The following is a 25,717-nucleotide window of genomic DNA, read 5'->3' on the forward strand; positions in this document are numbered from 1 at the left end:
CTTGACTGGATGGGCTGGAGTGCGTGTGGTCACATTAGTGCGCTGAGCCGTGGGCAGGAGGGATTTATGAAGCCGAGAGAGAAGGAAACCCTTATCGTGCACGGAGTCTTCACAGCCTCGTAACCCAGCCCCAAAGGCTGAAGGAGGATGTTTTTTTGTGACAATGTGAAATGCCTTATTAATATTTCTCTAATTGTCTTAAACATAAAATCCACCCTTCGGTTTCCTGTTCTGCTTTTGTGATGTTCCTCCAGATGTAGTCTGCATCTGCCTTTGACTGTCCGTTTGAGTATTGTTTTTCACTCAGGAAAAAAAAAAAACCCTATAAGATTCTTGGTGTCAGTTTTAGAACACTATTGACTTAGAAAGAAAATGGTGTTTTTACAGATATAGCAATACAGAAAAACCAAGCTGCATGGCTTTGTGATTTCAACATCCTTTCAAAACTCAACCCCACGTCTGTCCAAGATGGCTAGATAGTGGTACCGACTTGGGTAAGTGGGGCATAGAGATGAAGTACTCACATCCCACAAGTGTTCTGAAAAGGTTTTGTGGTTGGCTTTGATTTCTGATCTATTTTGGACTTTTCTAAGAGAATGAAAGCTAGCTACATTCTTCTGAGAGAGAATAATTTCATGGTGATGGTCATGTGCGAAAACTACGCTAACGTCTCGATCCAGATACCAATTATCTGGCCCTAGACTCTATCTTCTGAGGATAAATAAGACCCCAGGGGATTCTTACTGGTATCCCTCCTAACAACCGTAATCGTTTCTGCTGAGACAAATGAATTTAACTCTGTACCACACAAGCCAGTCTCCTCGGGTCCCGTCATGTGATACTGTAATAACCCCATAGAGTTGGTATTTTCACCCCCATTCTGCAGAGGACACTACTGAAGCCTTTCAAGGCTAAGTTAGCATCATGCCAAAGGCCACTTCTTAGTATGTGGCAGAACCGAAATTTGGACTTTTGAATTTGAATTTGAATTTGATCCATTGACCCCAAAGTTTCCATTCTCGTCTCTTTGTCGTATTGCCACACTGTGGTGTGCAAAAGGAAGAGGTTGATACAAAAGGAGATATAATAGATAGGAGAAAAAGAAAATCCAAGTACACCTTATACAGTGTTATGGTGCCTCCACACTGAATAGTAATGAAAAAAAAAGTAAGGATAGAAATGGTAGTTGGCATTGACTGAATGCAGAATACCACGCATGAGGGCCCTACCACTAACAACCACCTTGGAAAGTAGGGGGCATTGTCCACATTGTACAGAGAAAACTGAACTAGGGAGATATTGACAAGTTGTTTATCGTTGTCTAATATTTCCAGCAAGTTAAGGAGACGAAAGCTCCAATCCAGGTGTTTTGGGTCCAGAGCCTACCCTCTTACCTTTCGTGACCACAGTTAAGATGCTCTTGAAGTGCTTGTGAACGGCTTACGGTCAGATTGCGCAGCGTTAAGTGGGTATAGAGAGAACTCTACGTAGAGAGAACACACTTGCCGGCAGGGACGGAACATCACCTCGGGAGCCAGAGAATATTTTAGTCAAGTTTGCCTACGGCACTGAAGTGGGAAATGAAGTCTTAGCCAGCCAGTGATAGTGTCAACTGATATGCAGCCGAGAGATTCTGTACCGCCCAATAGCAGCGCAGCCTTCGGGAGGAGTTCGCCTCCCAAGGTAGAGGGCCTTCAGGAGGACGGAGCTTCCCCTGTGAAAGAAGACCTCGGGGTGTCCTTACTGGCGAGTTTCATCTGAGCCACTCTCTCAGCTCCACGGGACACGGAACTCAGGTGTCCTGTACACTGCTCTACCTCCTAGGCCTCACAGAGTTTTGGACACGTGGTAAGGGCTCAGTAGATGGAATGAATGAATGAATGAATGAATGCAGTGGAATGAATGAATGAATGAATGCAGTAGATTGAATGAATGAATGAGTGGACAAAAAGAAAAGAAAGAAAGAGAAAAACAGAAAGAAAATGTAACATGAATTTTTAAAATGCTACTAATTCTTTTAGGCTGCATGGATAGAAGTAGAGCGTCTTGAACAAGTGATGTGTTTGTCCTGGCCAGACCCTAGTTCAGTCTATCAGCACTGGGTTATATTTCCACATTTGCACACCCAGTGAGGTCCAGTGTCTAGAGGAGTTGGAGGGGTGAGTTAGAATAGTATGCTTACATGGGAGAGCAGGGGCTGATAGTTTAGGTACGTGACTTCTGTGTGTCAGGCATTAGTAAATGCTTTCTAAATCTACATTATTTCTCAAAACAAGAAGGATAGCTCCATGCTGTTATCCTGATTTTATAGAGGGGAGACTACAGGCAGGCTAGTGAATATACCTGCCCAGGACCACACAGTCGCTGAACCAGTCTGTTCAACTAAAACACCCACACTCCTCCTGCTTCACTATCCTGTCATCTACATAAAATCCGTAGATGTTCAGTCTGGACAGAAAACTGCTACAGGAGGGCTGACACACTAAAGCACGGCCCACCTCAGGGCTGAAATTCGCTGGTAATACAGCATTTTGAGGCTTCTCAAATATAAAGAAAGCCATAATGTCGACTATGAGCAAAGTTACTCCGTGTGGTCTGTGGGAGGAGGGGAGAGAGAAACCCCCCATGCATGGAAATCTCGGGGAGGCCGATTACAGCTGAGCTTGAGGCAGAACATTCTAAGGATCAGACGTGTTGAACGACGGCGGACACCACGTTGTAGGGAAGTGAGTCGTCCAAGATGTTTAGACAAAGCCTAAGCTGCCACCAGGATATGCAGTAATGGGGGGCAGCTCAACGGCACCCATTTAAATTTAAATTAATTAAAATTCAATTAAGTTACATTACAAGTGGGTTCCTCAGTTGCACTAGCCACATTTCAAGTGCTCATTAATCGCATGTGACTGGTGGCTGCTGATTAGTACAGAGGAGAACTTGTGCAACGGAAGAAGGTTCTGTTGGACAGCACTGCCATAGAGCGGGCCCATAGGAAGATTGGATCCTTGTTCGTTTTTACTCTGAAATTCTGTTTCTGCAAACAGTTCCCGTCAGTCACCATTTTTGACGGGATAACCAGCACTTTTGTCGTGTCCGTTATATTGGAATGGATGTTTCACACCTCGTACTGAGATACACCCCAGCCTGTGCTTCTGTGCCAGTGTTTTGGCATGTTCATTCATCAGCTATGGGCAGAAAAAATGTTTGACCTTTGGAATCCTTGCTAACTAGATCAGTATCCCCTATTATAGAAATTCAGGTGCCCAACTGGCCAGTACCTCATGTTCCCAAAGAGGCTTCTCCCAGTTCTGTTTGTCTAAGTCTTCATTATCATTTCTTTTTCTTTTCGTAAGTTGGTCACTCCCAAAGGAAATGAATTTGATAGCAGATTGTTGGAGATTAATTACCTGTGATGTGCCAAAGCCACTTCGTAAATGTCAGTGCTGCGGAATCCCCCAGAGAGAGAATTTTTAGATCCAACTGGAAATTAATTGTAATTAATAGAATAGGTTAATTCATTGTAATTATTTTTAAGGCTTTCGGCAATGAGTCAATTCCCCAAGATCCACATTGCTCCAAGTGTCATAGAGAACACTTGATGAGAATGTTCTGGTACCAAACCTCAACCCTCTGGAAAAAAATAATAAAATCCTACTTGTCTTTCCTTCTGGCTGAGTTTCTTCAGAAACATATTTTGGTGGCATTTGATTTCTGGAGAACAAAGGAATCCCTATAAGGTGGTGCATGAACACACACAGCCCAGATAGACTCTGCTTATTGGAGAAAGGGAAAACAAAAGGCTTTTGATTGTGCCTCATTTTCTTTGGAAGTATGTCTCACTTCAGACTAACAGAATGCCTTTGCTCTTGGAAGAAAATGTAATGGAACTGAGAATTGAAGAATCTGGGCCTTTTTCCCTTTCCTAATTATTTCCACTTGACTCACTTAATCTTGGACGATTATTCAATCATATCTGAAATGAGAAAATGACGGGAATAGAATTTCCGTCTCTTGTTTCGAGAGCTTATAAACATTAACAGAATAGTCTTGAACAAAAAACAAATACAAATCGCAATTGACGGTGCCTTGTTTTTATATATTAGGAAAAATCCCTGCATTGTTGCGGAAGCAGCTCAAGTTTCCCAATGTAGGAACCTTGTCGAGCCTTGATGGGTGATTTCATTATTAACGTTGAAAAACTATCATTTGGAACAAATATTTTAGAATGGGAGAGCGTACAGAAGCTGAGGAGACAACGTGTTTACTTGCACCTGGATGGGCTGAGAAACTAAGCCCAAAAATGGGTCACTGAATCCCGGGATCATTAACACTCCAAGACTCATGGATTGGTTTTGGAGACTCGGAGATGTCTCATTTCCTCCTAGCTCGTCCGTGAGCCTTACTGCATTGTCGTGAACACAAGGGTACATGCAGCCCTAAAAATTGCTAAGAGCTAGGTCAGGGCTCCATGTGCAGTAATACTTCCTGACAATCGGGTCTGTCTGAACTTGAAGCTTACTGCCAAGGTGAAGAAGCAAGTGGCCCGTGACTACAAGGAATCCAGCCCAGGCTGAGAGCCACTTACTGGGGTTGCTGTGGGGAAGTCATGAGGAAGATGAAGCTTTGGCCCCAATGGTACCTGAGGCCCCTTCGAATGCTGATTATTCCTGTAAATTTGGGTTTTGTGTTTAACTTGGACTCCACAGTTAGGCTTTTAGCTTTATCCATAATGGCCCAGACCACTGCACTTCCAATGATCATGTTTACCGTGCCCCTGGTGTTGGGGAGGAGTGGGTCCCAAAGAGAAGGAAACTGTGCATCTGAGCATCTCGTGAGCCCTGTTGACAGGCTCTGTGCATTCCTGAGCCACATCTGCGGGATGTTTCCTCAGTTGCGTGCTCCTGGAAGCAGGCTGTGAACCAAGGTTGGGGTGCATGTGAGTTATGAAAGAAGTGTTCCCAGGAGAATCTGGGAGAGGAAGGAGGGAAGAGGAAGAAGAAGCTGGGTGGAGACACCCCACAGTGGGGGGTAGGGGGGCACCGAAGCATGAAACACATCTCGGAGTCTGTCCCATTTAGAGGCAGAGGAGCATAAGAGACTGGTTCCTGTGGGTGTTCAGGGTGGGGAGTGGTCTGCTGGCTGTTGGCCGTCAAGTACACAGAAGCCAAAGGATGGAAACCCCAAGGCTTAGGGAGGGGGTCAGCGCAGAGCTCATTGAAGTGATCAGAGGGGATTTGGGCAGAATAGCAGCAGCCTTTCTGCCCTAGTTCCAATGATCTGTACCTTCTTAAAATCTCCTTGTGTAGCAGTCCTTAAGACATGCCCACATTGTATTTTTTAGACACAGCCACACACCACTAGAGATTGGAACCTCCTGTAGATAGAGCATCGTTCTCATTCTTATGGATCGCATGGATGCTGGATGTTGTACCCCCTCGCCGGCCCCGCCCAGCCAGGGGCCACAGAGTTTTGGAAGTTTGAAGGGCAGTCAGTAAACAGGTCCTCGTGGGCTTTACAACACAATTGTGCAGACTCGGCTCATAACAGGAAACAAGGCTCCCTGTACCATGGAGGCCGGTGGGGGCCGGCCTCGTCAGAAAAGGTTCCACTCATCCAGGCCCTACACGGGGTCTTGGAGAAGCTACAATGGGAGAACACGGGCCATCTCAGGCAGGAGGAGTGCACAGCCGTGATAAATGGGATGTTTGCGGACAGCAAGGCTGTGCTCGGGGAGCTCTCCTTCTAGAACTCTCTTCCTCTCAATAGGCACTTAGCTAATTTCCCCCACTCCTTTGCTCAAGTATATCTTTCCAATGAGGCCACAGTTCTCCCCTGTGTTCCTGGACCGGCGACCCCTTCTCTTTTTTCTATAGCAGTCACTACCTTCTAGGAAATTTACTTATCTAGCTAGTTTGTTTCACTGCCTCTAGAGTGTGAGCTCCTCAGGGGGCATGTTCGTCTGCTCCAGTCGCTGGTGTGTGTCGGGCCACTAGAACACTGCCTGGCATATGGCTGGGGCCCAGGAAGTCATTTTGCAGTGACTGGGTGAGAAGGATAAAGGAAGGCAGTGCTACGCTGGTGCTCATGGGGCTCGGTTAGGGCCACAGAATTGGTGTAAGTCAGGATCCCTAGTGCTGGGCGACACAGCAGCCAGTCCTTTCAAACAGACGAATTGATGATTAGTGGGTTAAAATGTCGCTTCTTTCTATAAAGACCAGTAAAGTTTCTTTCCATAAAGGGCAAGTTCTTTGCTATCTCCTAAGGGCAGGTGATTAGACGGTATTGAAAAAATTTTAACTCTTTTTATTCCTGTGAAAGGAGACAAAAATCCAAGTTGTTTTAAGACATGAATCTCATATAACTGTTTCTTGTGGTGAGGTCTGCAAGGAGACATAATAAGAAGTGGTTACATGAGGTTCATGTCTTAAAGACAATTTGGTTTTTGTAATTCTGAATTTCTACAAGGCGTTTCCTGTTCCCGAAACCAGAACCATTTCAACTCTCCTCATCAGGATTCGTAGAGACCAGTGGCTCTGAAAGTGCTGTCCCTAGACCATCCTCACCTGGGACTTTATTAGATATGCAGCCCAGAGGATCGGGTCAGAGGCCCTGCAGCAGGGCCCCAGGTGACTCTGCCGCATGCCCAGGCTGGAGAACCATAGTTAGAGATCATCCCCTATTGGGAAAATTTCATTCTATCTTCTTTACATTCCTAGCAGCTAAGAAGATGGTGAAACATACATTATGTAATTTGTTGTATATAAATAGTTGGGTTTCTTACTCCAGATATAAAACTATTATATGGAAGGACATCCCTCCCAGGAGATCCTTCTGTATCTCCCTGCCTCGCCCTTTAGATAATTCCTGGACTTGAGAATGTTTAAGAGCCGTAAATGTTCTGGAAGGCCCTTTCCTAGTCTAATAATCTGGGCCAGAGAGGATAATACTGAACTTACACATCATTACTGCATTTTTATGCATATGGCCTGCCTTTGGAAATTATACATAAGTTTCCCAAGGCTTGTTTGATTTAAGAAGCACTTTCTAGAACCATGCCTAATCCCAGAGAAAACCAAATTAACGCTCCCCACAAAGTCGTATGGAATCACCCTCTTAGGAACCATGAATAGTTGTTGAAGCTAAGGAAAAGTTGTCTGCTTTTGACTCTGAGAGTGTCCATGGCCATGAAATTCCTTGGAAAGACAGCATCAGTACTGATAACTATAAAACCCTAGAGTAATAGAAAGCAGAGAGACATTCATGTCTATGCTCAGTAGAACATATGGGCCCCAGATCACATTGTAACAACGAAATATAAATTAAAAGTGATCACCAGAACTCATTCGAAGCCTTGATTTTTTTCCAGTTTCTCTTACGCGGCATGTGTTAGGTTAGTACCAAAATAACAAACATACCTTCCAAAAGCCCTGAGAGGGTTAGCCATTAATTCAGATGGTCTTGGTCAGAGATCGCAATGTGGCAAAGCTGAGGAAATTATAATGTAATTATGGCTAGTTCATGAACATGTGTTAAATGCTCTTTCTCTAATGCTTGGGGTCACTATGCCATTTTCGTATTCTTGGACTAAGACCTGGACATGTGTTTGTCTCTTTACGGAGCTTGTTGGGATCCAAGAAATGCTAAAGTTATGGAGTAGTAACTTACTGATGTTGTGTGTGTGTGTCTTGTTTTCTCTGTGATCATAGTATGTATGGGTCACTCACAGTCATTGTCTGTACAGTGCTGGTGTAGTTAACCACTGACTCTCCAGATGAAAAAAGCCCAATTTGTAGCATTTGCCAGTTTCTAAGGTGGAAATATTCTCATCATGACCAATTTCAGGCTCTCAGTTTGACATCGTTGCATGGGGAATTTGGGAAAGATACACGCGGATGGCACTCTTGGATGGGTGCAAGCCAACTCCAACACATCATTGGAATGTAGAAAATATGGAAAGCAGAGGAAAGGATTTAAAAAAAGGGATAATATTGCTGCTGGGAACAAAAATGAGTTTTAAAATTGGATTTTATACTTCCTTACCTTATTTTGTCTCTGTGCTTTATGTAATGATCATTAAATATATATATATATGTATATATATATATATAAAATTTTGTGTTTTCCTTTTATCTCCATGGGCTTCAGTTTAATGGTTGACTAAGAGTCCATCAAATTGGTGTAAGATCATTTATTAGCCTTAGTCGGGGACCCTTAAATAATGTTCCCTAATTATGAATATTGCTACAAATAATGCTGCGTATTATTAAAAAATCGGGTATAAATCTTCCTTCACCTCTCTGGCTATTTCCTTAAGACAGATTCTAAGATAAAATGATCTCAGTTATGCTTCTTGAATAAGTATTCCCAGATACCATCTAGAAAGTTTGTGCTGGAAAGTATACTCCTTCCAACAACATTTATGAATGCCTCTCTCACTGTACCTTCACTACCACTCCTTCTTTTTTAAAAGTTTTGTTAGTCTGATAAGGTTTTTTAAAGTTTTGACATTGCATTTCCTTGCAAGTGTGCTGAACATCCTTTATGCTCATTTATATTGCTCCTTTTAAAAATCTTTTTCTTCGTATCAAGGGCTGCACAGTGAGGCAGTCCCACCTCCCTCACTAGGTCATTTCCAGGCTTCTAAGAGCCTGCAGTGATCTGGTCCGCCCTTTCCTGGTTCTAAGGAACGTACCCCCCCCACCCCACATCACTGCTTCCATCTTGTTTCTCTTCTCCAGGCCCCAGGCTTGGCCCACTCTGGTCTTATTTCTTCTCTGACCATCCAGGTACACCGTGGGACTGGTGGGCTCCTGCCCCCACGAATCTGCAGGACTCCTGCCCTCCCTCCTTTCCAAGCTCTTTACAAGAGTCCTCTCCAAGAGGCCTCCAGCCCCTCCGCCTAAGGTCATTTTCCCTCCTCTTGCACCCGTCTCCCTGCCCTGCTCTGTGCTTGCCCACAGCGTCAGCTGCCGCCGACATGGGGTACTATAGGTGCTCACGGGCTGCCTCCCCTCCAGAGTAGACGTTCTGTACCACAGTAGTCCTAGAGCCTGGAGGAGCATCTGACGCTCCATGAGTCCTCGTTGGGTGAGCCAGTGTGCGCCAGCCATGCAGCTGAAGGTTCAGGTTTGTCTGGGTAAAAGCAAAATCAATTCATATGCTCTCTTGAAGTGCTGGAGACGCTAACTATTTGCAGTATCTGTAACAGGTATTGTTCTATATTTTTAAGGTATTATGTTTTTATGGAAGCAGAAGGTTGATATTTTTCTACACCTAAACCTCTCATTACGATTTTTCCCCATTCAAATTACACTCAGAATTCTTTTTCATAAGGAAATCAGATAAATCTGGTCTATTCTTTATTCTTACATTTTTACGGCTTGATTTTTTTTCTTACATGAAACTCTTTAATATATAAAGAATTATTTTGTTACTGTGATAAAATGAAGATCTAAATTAGGTCGGGCTTTTTTTTTTCAGCTAACTTACTGTTGGGTTTTTGTTGCTGCTAATGACATGAGTTTTGCTTTTAATTATGCTCTGTCGTATTTAAAAACTTAACCTGTGTATTTTCCTCTCATGTACAATCTATAGGCACCAGATCTCAATGGTTATTTCTCAGTTATCTCCAAGATATTTTCCTCGTCCTATGTCTGTATTTTAAATGCTCCTTCGGGGGCCCCTCGTGGCTCAGTGGGTTAAGCCTCTGCCTTCGGCTCAGGTCATGATCTCAGGGTCCTGGGATCAAGCCCCACATCAGGCTCTCTGCTCAGCAGGGAGCCTCCTTCCCCCTCTCTCTCTGGCTGCCTCTCTACCTACTTGTGATCTCTGTCTGTCAAATAAATAAATAAAATATTTAAAAAAAAAAAGCACTTTCGAATCTGGACCGAATAGTCTTGAATTTGTTTTTGTTATCACTACAAGCTCCGATTAGATACAGAGCAAATAAAAGGAAGCATAATAGGAAACTGGGTTCCCAGAAGTAGAAACTTCAAAGACTGGAGTCCAGTCCTTCTCCAGCTGCGTTTTCTGGAATCCCTGCCAGGTGTTATCAGGATTGGCGAAGTCACCATCATTGACTCTCTGTGAAGCCCAATGCCTGACCCACCACTGTTGCTTAATAAATACTTGTGAATTGCATTGCATTGAACCTTAGCACATGACGCCGTCCCCGGAAGTCCTCCGAGGGACAGCTTTCCTTTCTCACATGTCTTCTGTTTTCTCCGTCTCTTAGTTGCGGTCCAGCGCAGAACTCCACCCCGACCTGCTCTCGGACTGCCTCACCGTGCAGCCCCTGCAGTCGGCCCCCTCCCCGCACGACGCTGCTGCTGACGGGGCGGTGGGATGCTCCCCCGGGCCGGGGCCTGACCTCTATCCAGGTAACCACAGCAGAGGCCGCATCAGCTGTCCCCTCCCAGGCCCTTCGCTCTGGCTCAAGGGAATGCTCACATGAGAACAGTCCTCCTAAGATCATCTGTAGTTTGCTTTCTCAACGAGCTACAAGTTGCCCCCTCCCCACTTCCCATCTGATTCCTGAGCTGAGTTGGCAGAAGACTGTTTTTTCTCCTAAAGAGACACAGTAAAATAATGCATTAGCTCTTGTAGTTCTGGGCTTCTGCCAAAAGTCCAGTGTGCCCAGCTCTCCCAGGTATCTTAAATTTATTAACTTGATTGAGACCCAAAGGAAATGTTTCCCCCTTACTCAAGTAACAGGCTGCATGTGGATTTCTTAATGGAACAGTTATTGTCATGTTTGCATTTCAAAAGGAAGCCCCAGGTCTCTAAGAAAAGTCTCACATCAGTCAGCCACCTTGTAAGAAGGGTTTGTCAGCTACTGGGTGGGGGGAGGGGAAGGCACTCCCAGACCAGTGTCCTTCTGCCCACGTTTGAAGAACAGGTGACTCTATATTTGGAAAATTTCACCTATGTAATGAAAAATAGGAAAGGATTAATATGCAATAAGGAAGTTATTTTTTTTTCGTTTACTCTGTTAGCCCAGATTTTTGTCCATTTTCCACTCTCTATAATGATTCTGTACTTGTGCAAACATAATTGGTTGTCATCCTCACATATGGAAAGCTCTTACTGTCATGCTATGAATATGAAAGCAAAAGTCCCACCAGCTCCACACTCCAGACGATGGGGATTTTCTATTGTCTGTGGATCGCAGGTCCCCCTGCTACCCCCATCTGATTCCCAGAGCCACGTTTTGGCAGCAAACTGGGTTTTTTTCCCTCTTTTTAAAGGTACTAATAAGCCATAGAGAATTAAGAAGTTATTGATGCATAACACCGGAATAGAAAAAGCTGTGCTTCTGTAACTTTTTTAACTTTCCAGTTCTCAGCTGATCTGAAAGCAGGGGAAAGGGCTGTAGGCAAATATTTTGAGAGGGTCTGTCAAGACATCCTTAATGTTGTCCCACTGGTGAGTTGCTCCAGGTACTTTCTCTTAGAGAAAAGCAAGCCTCTGCCTTTTGAAACCCTAGGAGAAGGGCAGACCACATCTTACAGAGGTTTGGGGTGCAGGTACATACACATGAGATAGACCAAAGCACAATGTTATCAACTCACGTAAATATTTTGTATTAGATATATACATGAGAAAGCGTGACTCGTTTTTGTTTGCACATATGTCTGTTTGATTTGCCAAATATTTGATATGTGAACACTTATTCTCGCACATTTAATTAACAATCGGTTTACAGCAGTCTATACAGCATTTCCCTGGTTACTTCAGTCCAGAAATCTGTGATCTTCCTAATGACCTGGTACCCGGCAGTTAAGAGTCCAAGTTAACCAGACTTGATTAAAAAACAGCCCGACGTCTAATGTAGGTGGTGTCTCGTAATGGGCTAGGCTCGCCGCACTCCCACTTGGAAATGGGTTTGGGAAGCATGGCTGTCTCTATCTGTGGAAAACGTTAGTACCTTCGCTGTGTGTGTAGCTGACTTTCAGAACTTAGGAGTCACGCTTCTCTTGGTGCGTGCTTCGTACGGCTGGCAGTGTTGTCCCCCCCCCCCCCTTTTTTAGGTTGAACCAGCTTTGTCAGTCCGGACAGATTTCCTTTTTTTTGTTCACGACACTTTTTTTTCTGTATTGGGTCTTCAAAACGATGATGGGCTCTTAGCTTCGCACCTCCAGCCGCAGCAGGCAAGCTGCCACAACGGGCGAGGAGCCTGTGCTGTCACAGTGTCAAGAGAGCGTCTTCAGAGTGCCTGGAATTTTCTGTGATTCTGGGAACATTTGAAGCAGGCAGGTGGCCATGCTCTTGAACTCTGTTCTTGGAATTTTACTTCTCGAGTCAGTGTGTAGCTGAAAGTTTATCTTGCCTTCTTCTCTCTTCTTTCCTCTCTCCCTCGGGTCCTATTTCACTTTCTTTGTTCTTGCCTTTTTGAAAAATTGATTAAGTCCTCTGTTTTGCTGAGTACACAGCAAACCCAGAGCAGAACCAAGCAGGAGGAAAAACTATAAAACAAAAACATGTTAAACCTTCCTTCTAAAGTTCTAGAAATGCACGTGCATGTTTCTACGGGTTTCGGACCTGTACCAGAGACCTATGGAAAGAAGCCAGACAGTGAAAGATGCCAAAGGAAATGAAGCTGTTCATCAATTAGTTAAATGTGAACTCTGAGGTGTTAAGGCAATTTGACAAAGATTAAGAGTTGGCTGAATGGTAGGAGTGCTTGGAGCCATTCCTTTTACCTTCTGTGACACAAAGTCAAGAAAATATTTGTTTAATGATTGTCAAGCACTTATACTTCTAAGTGCTAGTAAATTGATTTATCATAAAAATATTTGGTCGGAAACCCATTGAGTCCGTGTGGTTGTAGGATCAGAAGCAGGTTCACAGTGGGCACTAAGACATTTTAGAAACCACACGACTGAAGACTCGTAGTTTGAAGAAGTCACGGTTTTGAAATGGACATTTTTAGTGGGTTAGTAAACAACAGTTTGTGAGATTCCAAGAAAGGGAGGGTTTGCAGAGCACTAGGAAGAAGAGGGAAGGTGTCATTTCTGACACACACAAATCTTACAAGTCTCCTACCATGCTGACTTCCCTTACGGAGACCGTTTTCAGTTGATGAGACAGAATTTGATTAGGAAGGGTTGCCAGAAAAGACCTGTATTTCTGTGGAAGGAAGACAAGGCTCCGGGTTCAAGCAGCTAAAAACATCACTTGAGGCCGCACTGAGGGCTACTTTACATTGAGGCGTTTACTTGCCTACTATTCTGAAAATCCCAGGGCTCCCCAGACCCGATCCTGAGCTACCTGGAGAGCAATTTGGTGACCTAATAGAAAGGCTGGGACAAGGAGGAGCACTTCTCAGGGACGGCTCACTTACACTTTCTGCCCTTTTGTTCAGAAGTTCTGTACCCTAGATATCTAGATAATGCCCCCAACTAGCCTGTAAATTTGGGTGATTTCTCTGATCATCTGAGGGAGAAGTAGTTCACAGTCAATAGATCAAGATGGCCTCTTTGGAGGCTTAGTGCCTGTGAGGAAGGTCTTGTCAGCTTCCTCAGTCAACTAATGAGCAGACGAGCATAAGCAAGTGAGTCTGTAATACCGTGAGAGTGTCGCTAACGAAGAATGCCGTATGGGAGAGGATCTGTCCCACGGGTGGTCGCAAAACTCACGGCTCCCCCCAAACAGAACTATCTATGGATTCAGTAAACCATGACCTCTGCAAGTGGCCTTAGCCATGAAGACAACATAGAGGCCGGTGTGGTTGAGATGTTCGAGTCCCACAGAAACCACCTGTCGAGTGGGCAGCTCGTGCAGCTGGAACAAGGAAATGCACAAGAATGGGGGGGTTTTATTGGTACCACTTGTTTTCAGTTATAAAATAATTATCATGTTTTAGAACTTGCGAGTTCTATTGAACTATTTTTATTTTGAATGTAACGTTAGATTTTTCGGGAGAAAGTATAAGTGTAACGCTCATATTACAGAGAATTGTAGAAAAACAACAAAGACCCTTTTTAGGGCAGGAATTTTTGAAGTCTTACATTGTCCTTCCCTTCCACTCACCCTCATTACTGGGGAATGAAGCCTTCTCTCTCACAATATCATCACATTTTATAATAAATAGCACCATATTAAATCTATGCAAGATTTAACATACTTCATGAAATAGTTAATGTTGCATTTTAATGCAATTTATGGTCTATGTTTTAATACATTTTCTATATTCTTAAGTTGAATACATTTGCTATCTTGGGGCAGCTTGCCGAGTTGTAGGGGTTAGAAATAATGTTATATAAAAGTGTCTCATACAGTCTACTTGCAAACAGTGGTTGTTAACTTAGGGACTTTATTAGAAGGTTCTAAATTGACACAGAAATTTCCCAGTAGGTTAAACTTTACAGAATTGTGAAGATCTAATAACATGAACTCTATAAAAGCAGGCATAGAACATTATAAAAAATGCAACAGATATTACTTGCATGATCTTCAAAAGCAGTGATTTGCTAAGAATTCACCAGAGGTGAAAAAGGGACAAAAGGACTTGGAACTGGTGGTGGCCAGAAGGAGGTGGACACTGGGCTTGCAGAAGTGATTTAAAGGGAAACATTTGGCCATATATTTCCCATGTTCCTTCTGACATTGCTTTGAACTGCTTGTCAGAATCTCGTATTTTTCTTCACGTCCCTTACATCTGTGGTTCATCTATCAAGTTGGATTGGGAATTCGGGGGGTTGGGGGGGGGTTGGGTGGCTCAGTCAGTTAAGCATCTGACTCTCGGGTTCCGCTCAGGTCATGATCTCAGGGTCGTGAGGTCGAGCCCCGTTGTCTGGCCCCTTCTCAGCGAGAGGTCAGCTTTTCCCTCTTCCTCTGGCTTTCCTCCTTCTCATGCTCGCACTCTCTCTCTAAAAAATAAATAAACAAAATCTTTTTAAAAAAAGAAAATAGTAAGAGCAGCATCAAGCCCTGCTCTTCTCAGTTGCAGACACCAATAGCCTTAACCTCTAGATTTCGCCCTCATGGCTCTGAGCCAGTCCATTCGTGTGCATCGTATCACCTGGAAAATCTGGGAAAATGCAGGTTGCTGAGCCCCACTCCCAGAATTTCTGATTCAGGACATCTGGGCTAGTCCTAAGAATTTGAATTTCTGCCAGGGATCTTTAATAAATTCTAAGGTGACACTAGTTGCTGCTGCCCCAGGAAACACACTTTGAAAACTACTGCTCTGGATCATAAAATGTGGGAATGTTCCAGCAAAACATGATCTTGGTTGTGACAGGTGGGAGTTACAATAAGAATTGCCCATAATTAACTAGATGGGGGAGAGGGACCTTTCACATCTAGATAGTATATCAAATCGCCACGATGTACACTTGAAAATATGTTACAGTCAACTATACCTTAATGAAGGTGAAGTTTAAACATATAATAATTGGAAAATTGGAGCAAAATCTATATGTGAAAACCACATGATGGAAATCTGTCCACAGAAGACAACATAATGTTATAGCTAATATGCCCTATATTTACAATGAGAAATAGAATTATATTACTCTGGTACTTATAATTAAATACTTACAAAGATAATAAAACAATCAAATAGTGGGGGAAAATTGCCCCGTAGTATATATTTCTGTTTCTCATTACAGAAAACCTATCAATGGATATTAAGCTCATCTCCCCCGACCATTACTCATTAATACTCCCCCCACTCGTTACTCATTACTCATATTTTGATTAAGAGTGAGATCTTGTAACTACCCAACTGAAGAAAATTCAAATTGTGATTCCCAGCCAGCACAGGCCACATTCATATGTAGGCAGCTAATGTTAATGACTTTCTATGTTTGCAAGCTGCTTAATTTGGTGCTTCAATTTCCCATATCCACTTACTTCCTTGCATTCATGTTAGTTTTTCACGCAAGATTAAGCTGCATTATTCAGTTTTATAATATGTACAGGTTTTTGCCGTAAAAATATTTTTCTGTGGATGAGCAAAAATAGTTCCACACCTCGTGGAGGAGAAGAAAGTAGTGAAGCTGGGCCGGCTGTAGCTCTGTACCCGTTGAGCAAAGTCGTGGTTGTCTTTGCACTATTATTTCTTCTGTTCTCCTTTTGTGTTATTTTGCCGGCATTCGGACAGGAGCGAGAAGGGCTGCATGTACTTCGAAGTAGGCCACAAGCAGGTCTTGGGAAACAGGTGGCAAGACAGAGAATTCAGGACAGAATTTCTGGAATGAGGAGCTAATTGTTTTGCGATTAGGAGGTTATGGGCCAGCCTTCTGGGTCCAGAGTCCTTACCTTCTGCTTCCACGGAACTGACCTTCCAAGGAAAGGGAGGAAGAGGTAGATGTGTCTTTCCCGTGAAGAACGAAGGAAAAAGGGAAGTGGGCGTTTTCAGGGTGCTTGTCGTTCACACGGTGAAAGTTCATTTTTTGGACGCTTATCTTCACCCTGAAAATAAACGTGAGTAGCGTAAAACTCAGAAGGGAAGGACGTGACTGAATTAGCTTGGATAGTATTTGTCGTGTTTCACTCTTAACGGGGAAAGGAAAGCATGTCGCAGGCACTGGCTGAAGAGGGCATCGTGGACCTGATTTCATTCCCGGTGGCCGAGGGCCGGCGTCTAGCGCATCTTGCGGAGCGTCGGAGGGTGGCCTGTCCCTGTCGGGGGCCTGGCCACGGCTCGAGGCAGCAAGGCCTCCTTACTGGCTGGCACCGATGCCTCAGAAGGTACAGCTTCCCCCTCAGCATCGTCACCCCCTTTTCCTAGGAAGTGTGGCGGCTGCACTGGCTTTCCTGACAGGTTCCTGACAGCCGCCTGGTCCCCCCCTTCAGCTCCAGCCCTGGTGTCTGTCCGTGAATTCCGCGGCTCGCGTCCGGCGTCTGCCCCGGCAGCAGCGCTGCGAATGTGCCCCGTGCCCCTAGGAGGCTGTGGACCCACCGTCTTCACCGCAGCCTCCGCCGGGGAGTCCGGGGGAGTCCTCTTCCCCCTTCTCCGAGGCGCTGCAGAAAGCGGGCTGTGTGTTCGCTCTTCAGAGGAAAAGGGGGATGACTGTCCTTGGCATGTGGAGGAACTTGTTTCTCCCACTGGCCCACGGGGATGCGCGTCACCTTTTCTGAGAAATGAAAGGCTATAATGCGCCAGCCGCCCCTGAAGATGTTGTGCGGCCGGTAATGATGTACGGTCCCTAGGTGTGCAGTTCTGAGGCCGTTTGGGGTGGGAGCTGCACCAACCCGTGTTTAGTACTCTCTTCTCTTAGGTGCTGTTGTTGGCCCTGTTTTAGACAATACCTCTGACCGCCTGGGTGGCCGCTGTGTGCTCAGATGGGACATTAATAGGTGGGAATGTTCCTTCTTCTCCAACTAAAATTCATTTCTCTCTCCCTGAGGTCAGTCGCCGGGTTCAATGCCATCCCGAGCGTTTGCAGTCGTCCTCAGCACACAGCAAGTGTTCAGCATCTGTTAGTTGTTCTTGTTGCTTTTATCCAAATGCCAGGACAATGTCTGCTGCAGTTTGTGAAGGAGAGAGGGAACAGGTGCCTGAAATCAGCCATCACGCCCCTGCGAGAACTGGGGACCGCACGGAAGCCTGAACAAGCGGGCGGTTTGATCAGCATATTTAGTCGTTCACGTAGCATTTCTAGGTCAAGGAAACGCCCTGGAGGTCTCTAATGAAAGAGCAGTTGAAATTAGAAGCCCCTAGAATCACAACGTCAAACTGTGTCTTGAGAAGAATTGTTTTTTTTAATTCAAAGATAGTTTTTTTCCGTTTATTCATGTTTATTTTAGAGGTAGTGTGCAATGGCAGGAAAGATGCGGCGCTCGGTCTGAGCTCCGGTCCTGGCTCTCGGCCCTGGGGAGCTTATTTCTCTTCCATGAATCGGTGGTAAGAAGAGCGGCTCCGAGGACCGACTCGGGAATGAAGGGAGACGGCGCGGGAGAGCTGGGTGCACTCCCTGCAGCAGGGGCTCCTTTCTCTTTTCCTTCCTCTTTGCTTAAACACTTAGAGAATCGCTCCCAGACTCAGTCTGTGTCTGTGACAGAGACTGGAACCCCTTCTCTGCCTTCCTTTTAGTGCTGGGAGCTGCCACTTGGGGTTCAGAAGTCACTGTCCTGAGATCACGTGATCCTTTTGAGAAGAATTCAAGTCAGGAAGTGAACTCAGAACTCCGCTCTTCTCAGACCCATTTTCAGATCTGTGAACCCAACATTTTGGATCCACGCGGACTGCTCATACAGAGTGCCCAGGGGCTGGGTGAAAAGAGGGTCTGATCAGCAGGGACTTGGGTGGAGGAAGGAAGAAGCAGGACCAATGGCCTCACCCTACACAGTTTTACACCATCCCTGGTCAGCCCTGCCGAGGCAAAGCCTTGGTTCCTTCTGATGTCACTTCATAAATAGACTCTCCAGGCCATGCACTTGATCTCAAAATAATCCCTGGGCATCTAGAAAAGTATTCTTGACCATTTGCTTACCTCAAATTTAGTTTCTGTAATTCACATTGTGTTTCAAAAGTCTGCCGATACGGGGGCGCCTGGGTGGCTCAGTCAGCCGAACATCCGATTCCTGGTTTTGGCTCCAGTCACAATCTTGGGGTTGTGGGGTGGAGCCCCAGGTCAGACTCAGTGCCAGGCAGGGACTCTGTTTGAGACCCTCCCCCCCACTCTTTACCCCCCCCCAATAATAAATAAATCTTTAAAAAATAAGATAAAGGTCTACCAATACATACAGGCTCTTTGATCCCCATAACATTTTTTTTTAAGATTTTATTTATTTATTTGAGAGAGAGAGAGAAAATGAGAGAGAGAACATGAGTGGAGAAAGGTCAGTGGGAGAAGCAGACTCCCCGCCGAGCAGGGAACCCGACGCAGGACTCAATCCCGGGACTCCAGGATCATGAGCCAAGCCGATGGCAGTCGCCTAACCAACTGAGCCACCCAGGTGCCCCTCCCCATTTCATTTTAGATTTAGATTTAGCAAATACTTCTAGCCCATGGGTTTGCAAGGAGTTTTATAAGGCCCAGTATTTAAAACAAGTCCCAGCAGAGATGTTTCTATAGAAGGGATCCAAACCACTTACTAAACTGCCTGTTGCACAGCACCCCGTCTTCCCTCCCGTAGTTTATGGAAGCCCAAATGTAGTGACTCCCGGATGGAGTTATTACCATGAAAGTCTTCACGCTGTCAGCAGATATCTGCAGAGGCGGCCTCGTGCTGCGGTGGGAGACGAGCCCGCACTGATGTGGCTGCCTCTCGGGACGAAGCTACCAGAAGTCAGGCCGACTCCATTCTAGTTACGGTGAGCCCAGGGCCGGCAGGGACAGCACAGAGAACGACCACGGTTTGATTCTGCTTATGTCTGTTTTACCTAAAAAGAGAAGAGGCTCAAACCCTTGACTATCAAGGATTCTGTTTTTTGAGATTCAGGCCATTTGTCGACATACCCACTAGTGCCCAGGAGAAAAGCAAAATTGTAAAAGATGGAGCATAGGGAGGATGCTAAAGTGTACTTTCTACCCAACAATAAGGGTGCTTGAAATTCACGCAACTGAAGACTGAACCTTCCATCCCACAGGCGGAGGAAAGCTTTTAAACTCCTTAAGAAAGGTTGTAAATGAGCATAATTCATGATAACATGTGAAGGACTTCTCAGAGCCTATCTCTCCTGAGAGTAAACTAAGAGGCAACCCTAGGCAGCTGAAGGCAAAGTAAGAAAATCCTCCACTACGTGGGCAAAGTACAGAAAAAAGAGGTCAGGGCTCCTCTGGGGTCCCATTAAGTCCACCTTCATCATCTGGGCAGCTTTGCCCAGAGCCAGGGGTCAGTGCGCACTTTGGTTCCCCGCTAATAGCACAATTCCCCAAAGGGGCTGTTTCACTGAGTGGGGAAAGGGAGAGAGGTCTCTCGGGAGAGCTCAGAGTTGATAAATCAACTGTTGGGTTGGCCAGAAGAATATTGCATTAAAAATTGGATTGGCTGTATGTGTTCCATGCTTGTTTCCAAGAAGTCTCCTCTGTGAAATGATTTCAAAAATCGCATGGAAGGGCGCCTGGTTGGCTCAGTGGGTAGAGCGTGCAGCTCTCCATCCCTCAGTGGTGAGTTCAAGCCCCAGGCTGGGCAAGGGGCCTGCTTTTTTTTTTTTTTTAAGATTTTATTTATTTGAGGGAGACAAGAGAGAGAGAGCATGAGGAGGGGAAGGGTTAGAGGGAGAAGCAGACTCCATGCTCAGCGAGGAGCCCAGTGCAGGACTCAACCAGGACTCCAGGATCATGACCTGAGCCCAAGGCAGTCACTTAACCAAGTGAGCCACCCTGGTGTCCAATGGGGCCTACTTTAAAAGGAGAAGGAGAGGGGTGCCTGGGTGGCTCAGTGGGTTAAGTCTCTGCCTTCGGCTCAGGTCATGATCTCAGGGTCCTGGGATCGAGCCCCACATCGGGCTCTCCACTCAGCAGGGAGCCTGCTTCCTCTTCTCTCTCTGCCTGCCTCTCTGCCTACTTGTGATCTCAGTCTGTCAAATAAATAAAATCTTTAAAAAAAAAAAAAAAAGAAAAGGAGAAGGAGAAGAAGAGAAGGAAGAGGAGGAGGGGGAGAAGAGGAAGAGGAGGAGGAGATAGGGGAAGGGGAAGAAGAAATAATCACATGGAAGTTGAGTAGGTGGGGTTGTCCTGTAGCATCTGAAAGTGAGGACACCTCTTTTGTGGTCACGAAGGTACAGGCAGGAGGTATCTAAGGATTGGAAAACGGGGACTTGGAGGAACCAGTATTTTTTACTAAAACTGGTTTTTGTGGCCAAATCAGACTTCATTCCAGAAGTGGAGATGAGGAGCATCCCGCAAGAGCTTCCCGGAAAGGTTGTCCCCACCTGCGCCATCTTTGATGTCTCTTTCCGCCCTCCCGCCCTGCTCAACATGCGGGATAACATAACACACGGTGGCAGTACTGGGTTTCTGGCGGGTCCTGTTTGTTCCTGTCACCCTCCTGACTGGCTTTGTAACGAACTCTCTGTGAGTAAGTGGGTTGGGAGGTGAAGGAAGAAAGATAAGGTATGAGATCTGAGGTTAGATAAGTCAGGCATTGTCTGGGAAGACCCGAGAGGGGCTGCATGAAATGTTGGTCCCAGAGAAGTGGAGCGAGCTGCCAGATGACACCATTCTACTCGTAACAAAATGTCTTTGTCCTGAAATGCAGCTGTTTCAGGAGCCTCCGCTCCATGCAGTTAATTACACCTGGTATTTCAGAATGTCTGGCGGTAACCTTTGGCATCGACGTGGATGACATCAGCCATCATCTGCTAGCTGTATCACAGTGCATCCCATGTAAGCATGAGTCCTCTTCCAAATACTAATAACTTCTTCCCTGGCTGTAAATCCAGCGGCATGATGTGGAAGTGTAATTGGGCAGCCTACATGGAAGTCTGGAGCTCATGTGGGAATATCTATTTGTAAGGGAACCTGAATATTCATGTAACTGTCCAGACATCAATAAATTCTCATTTTACCTTATTTATTTCTGTTCCCCAGTGAACAGCAACGCTCTTAAGCTCAAAGTTAATAGGCATGTTCTTCGGAGATGTACCCTCTCTTACCGTAATAGAACGTCTTTCTAATACATTTGTTCATCGGTTGCCAGGTAGCTCTCCCATCAGGTGACACGAGTATGTTTTCTTTGTCTTAGTGCACAGGTGACAGTTACCATTGTTTGCCATCAATTAGCTTGGGGTAGCATGTCAAGGATGTACGGATGGTGTCATTTTATTCTGACAGCCACCCGAGCCGGTTGAGAAGGGATTGTTTCATTATCCTCTTATCAGTACTGCTGGATAATCCACACCGCAAAGAGGGAGGAGGGAAAAAAGACAGCCGGGAAGAATAGAATTTTAGGGATTGGCAATATTAAAATTATTCATGCCTCCAGGAGGAGAGAAAGATTAGAGAGATGACTCTGGGAACCCTTCAGAAGCCTCCCCCTTCCCTAATGCTGGCTGGAATGTGGGATGCTGCCTCTCGCCAGTGGGGGGCAGGGAGGGGGGGGATGCCCACAGGAGCCTGGGAGGGGAGAGACGGGGAACCAAGCCCTTCTTCTCACCCTCACCAGCAACCAGGCCAGGAGTATCTGCCGCATCTCTGCCCTTCTCCAGTGGATGGGGCCTTTCCCGCGCTGGAAACTTCTCCCTGGTTCGTGCATTTGGGCCGTGAGAGCATTTTCCCTTGAACAGCAGCACAATTTAATTGTTCTCCGTGTGTGAAACGCAAAGAACCGCAGAAAGTACCATGGCCCAGATTTCCACTGTTGGGGAGCAAACCTCCCGTCGCCCCACAGCGCTGGCCGAGTCCTTCACAATGACGGCAGGGAAGGGGTTTTTTTTGAATTCTGAAAACTAACCGCGGCCCATCTTCAGGCTCTTGGAGAAACAAATAAAACAAAGGGCTGAAAATGTAAAAATACTGCAAGATAAACTGAGCTTCAAGAGGGACAATTGTGTTGACATTCTAGTAACAGCCCATTTTCACTCCTTAACGAGGCGCAGTCGTGCATGAAAATGACGGTGGTGTTTTTTTTTTTTTAAGATTTTATTTATTTATTTGACAGAGAGAGATCACAAGTAGGCAGAGAGGCAGGCAGAGAGAGAAAGAGAGAGAAAGGAGGAAGCAGGCTCCCCACCAAGCAGAGAGCCCGATGCGGGACTCAATCCCAGGACCCTGAGATCATGACCTGAGCCAAAGGCAGTGGCCTAACCACTGAGCCACCCTGGCGCCCCGACGGTGGTGTTTTTTAAATCAAAAGCAAAGGCGGTGTGGGTTGTAACTCAGAGGTGCATATTACCCGTGTAAAACAAAGGACATTTTAACCCTGTGAGGATTCTTTCACGGACCCTCCACACTCTACAGCAACCTGCATTAGAAAGATCGAGCAAACAGTGCTTACTATCAGAGAGCATGACTACATGCTGGTCCGCATTTTAAAGCGAGCCCAATCCCCAGGTTACGTGTATGTGCGTCTCTAGGTAGGAGGCCGGACTCGGGTGGGAGCAAATTAAGCCTGAGTTTTATATCCTGTTGGTGAGAATAATTATAAATAGGTAAAGAACAGTGTCTGTGGTTTATCAAGCACTAAATTGTGGTCCAGGCACTGTGCTGCGTGTTTGCATATATTATACGATCTTCTCATCATACTGCGAGGTAGTCTCCTTATTTAAGATGAAGAAACTGCGCTTAGGTTAAGTGACTTGCCCAAGACACACTGCTGGGCGTTGGTAAAACTCGGACTCACACCGAGTTCCATCTCATTCCCATTGTAGGTGCTTCGTTCTCCAAACAACCGGTCTGATGCCGGTCTCTCTCGGGTGCCCAACTTCCAGGGAGGCCGGAGGAGTTCACGTTCCCGTTGCCATTCAGCTGTTTCTTAACTCCTTCCCCAGGTTCAGATTCCTCCTAGGGGGTGCGCAGGGGCACGGAGAGGGGAGGCAGACACAAGGTCAACCTCACCATTTCCATTCGCACGGAAAGCTAATTCTTTTTAATATCTCTGTGGAAGCCAGCGGAGCCTGGCTTCGCTGCTTAGCCGCGCCCTCTGTGCCCAGACCCGGAAACACTGCGGGAAGGATGAGAGCTGAATGCCCACCTCCTCCCGCCTACCAGCTGCCGAGCACTCCCCACCATTTCTCAGGGTCCTGGCGTTACCCCAGCACTCACTGTAAGTGAGTTCACAGTCCGCGGGGAAAACTCATTCCCCTTCTCCTAAGAGAGCAGGCCCGCTACAATGGCCACGGCTTCTTAAGCAATTGTGAAAGATGCCAAACGCATATGTGCCATCCATGCCCAGACACACCCGATCTGCAAGCAAATCTCGGCCTAGTGCATGACTGACGGAGGTGGTGGCCTTTTTTAGCCCGCCACACTGTGGTCACTTGCAGTAACAGGTGTGTATGTCTGCTTGCTCACGGATACCCCCTCCCTGCTTTCCTTCCTTCCCACCAGTAGATCGATATGTCTCTGACAAGCATCTGAAATCTTTATTTGGGAAAAAGCACATTTCCCCCCAGCTGTTTGTTTTCCAAACCAAATAATTTCATTAACTTGTTGCCTGAGTTAATTTTCAGAGCTGGAAAATTTCTCTCAGCCGTGCTGAGGTCACCTCAGGGCTTCTAGGATGGGCAGGAATGGACATGGGAATATGCTTTTGGCATTCTAACCAGACTTTGGGTAGCTGAAGCTAGCCATGTGCATCGTGTGTGTGAGGGAAGAATGCCTCAGGACCCCAGTCTTTGCAAATGGAGTGTGCAGTGTCCACTCTCAGGCCTTCTCTTGAATCTGCCCTTGTCCGAGAGGCAATATAGTGGGCTGGTTAGGGGCATGGGATCTGCTATTTGTCTTCCTGGGTTTGGGTCCCAGCCCAACAGCTTACCAGCCACGGGACCCAGGCCAGGTACCCTCATCAGGAGCCCAGTGAGGCTTCAGGTTGCTCATCAGTAAAACGAGGAAAGGTCTGCAAATTACTCAATAAATGTTCACTTGGTCCTGAGGTAGAGGGCAGCAAGAAGATGAAATGCACCTGCGAAATGGCCCAGCACCTGCGGCTCCAGGTGCGATCCCCAGATCGGCAGCCTCAGCAGCCCAGGGACTTGGGGAAGTTGGATACGAGCTCAGAAGCTCAGCACTCCCTGCCTCTAAGACCTGGTGACTCAGAATCGGTATCTGTTCCTGGGGATCGGTTTGCAAGGGAAAACTTGGAAAGCAGGACTCTAACTGTCCATCCTGCTTTCAACCGGCGTATGCCCTCTAGTTGGCTTTTTCCATATCCCTCACCTGACGAGGGAGGTCCTCCACCCTGCCCTCTAGAGTGATGAGACAGTAGTCGCCAAGCAGTGACCAGGGTAGCCTTCTCTGGCCTTGGGAGAGGGCTTGAAACAGGTAGGCTCTTCTGGGGAACACACCTCGCCTGCCTCCATTCATACAGTGAGTACCCGACAGCTGACGTGTCCCCGGGTATCTCGTCTACACCCCTAGAAAGGTACATAGATTGTCTTCATTTGGATAGAGAGAGAGCTGTTTATTAACCCAGATTAACCTGAACGAGTTAAAGGTTCAAGCCTCAAATGCCCTGGTCCTGGGAGCTGGGGAGATGGCCTCCGGGGACCACACAGACCAGCCCGTACTGCTCTGTTGAAACTATAAAGCCGCGCTGAGTTACTCACACCTCCCCCTGCAGGAGACGGGTGGGGGACCGCAGTGAGCTGTGCTCCAGAGAGGAAACCCGAAGTGTCAGGGAGGCCAGCCCCCTGTCCTCCGCTGAAAGCAGGGCTCACGAATCCATCTCAAGACCAGGCTTTTATTTCCCCGGGGAGCCCACCATCTCTTAATCACAAAAGCAATAAGAATTTCCAATATGTTCCTCGGCCTAATCCGTTGTTCCAGCTGCCGGTCATCAGCGCCGTCTGGAGGTTCACCTAAAAGCTCTCGTCCAGCCTCAAAAACGGCACGAACCCCTGGGGTGACACCAGACAATGAAGGCCACCCCTGTGGGCAGCCTGTGTGCACCGGGTGATTTGATCACAAATATTTTGTCAATATTGCTCTGATTCTAGAGGGATCAGTTTCTTTCCCTATGCTTTGATTGATAGGCCTCGTTGTACGCCACTTTGGTTGAGTGTATATGGAAGGAAATGTTTCCTTTTTGTAAATGACTTTACCGTTGCACTCTGATGTGGAGATTTTCTTCTGGAAGTTAAAAAAATCACTCGGCAGAGCTCGAG

At 46.2% G+C, this 25,717-nt stretch overlaps 1 protein-coding gene across 1 annotated transcript in view; it reads left to right on the top strand.

Moving 5' to 3' along the window:
• The window catches only part of GLIS3 (GLIS family zinc finger 3), a gene marked incomplete at both ends in the record, with an annotated part of 427,960 nt that overhangs the window by 355,333 nt on the left and 46,910 nt on the right, over window positions 1-25,717 (top strand). Inside the window, one exon of the mRNA XM_080820268.1 lies at window positions 10,232-10,376. Coding sequence (XP_080676394.1) covers window positions 10,232-10,376 — 145 coding nt within the window. The remainder of the gene's footprint in view (window positions 1-10,231; window positions 10,377-25,717) is intronic.

Source organism: Martes martes (assembly GCF_963455335.1).
Source record: "Martes martes genome assembly, chromosome: 12".
Lineage (NCBI taxonomy): Eukaryota > Metazoa > Chordata > Mammalia > Carnivora > Mustelidae > Martes > Martes martes.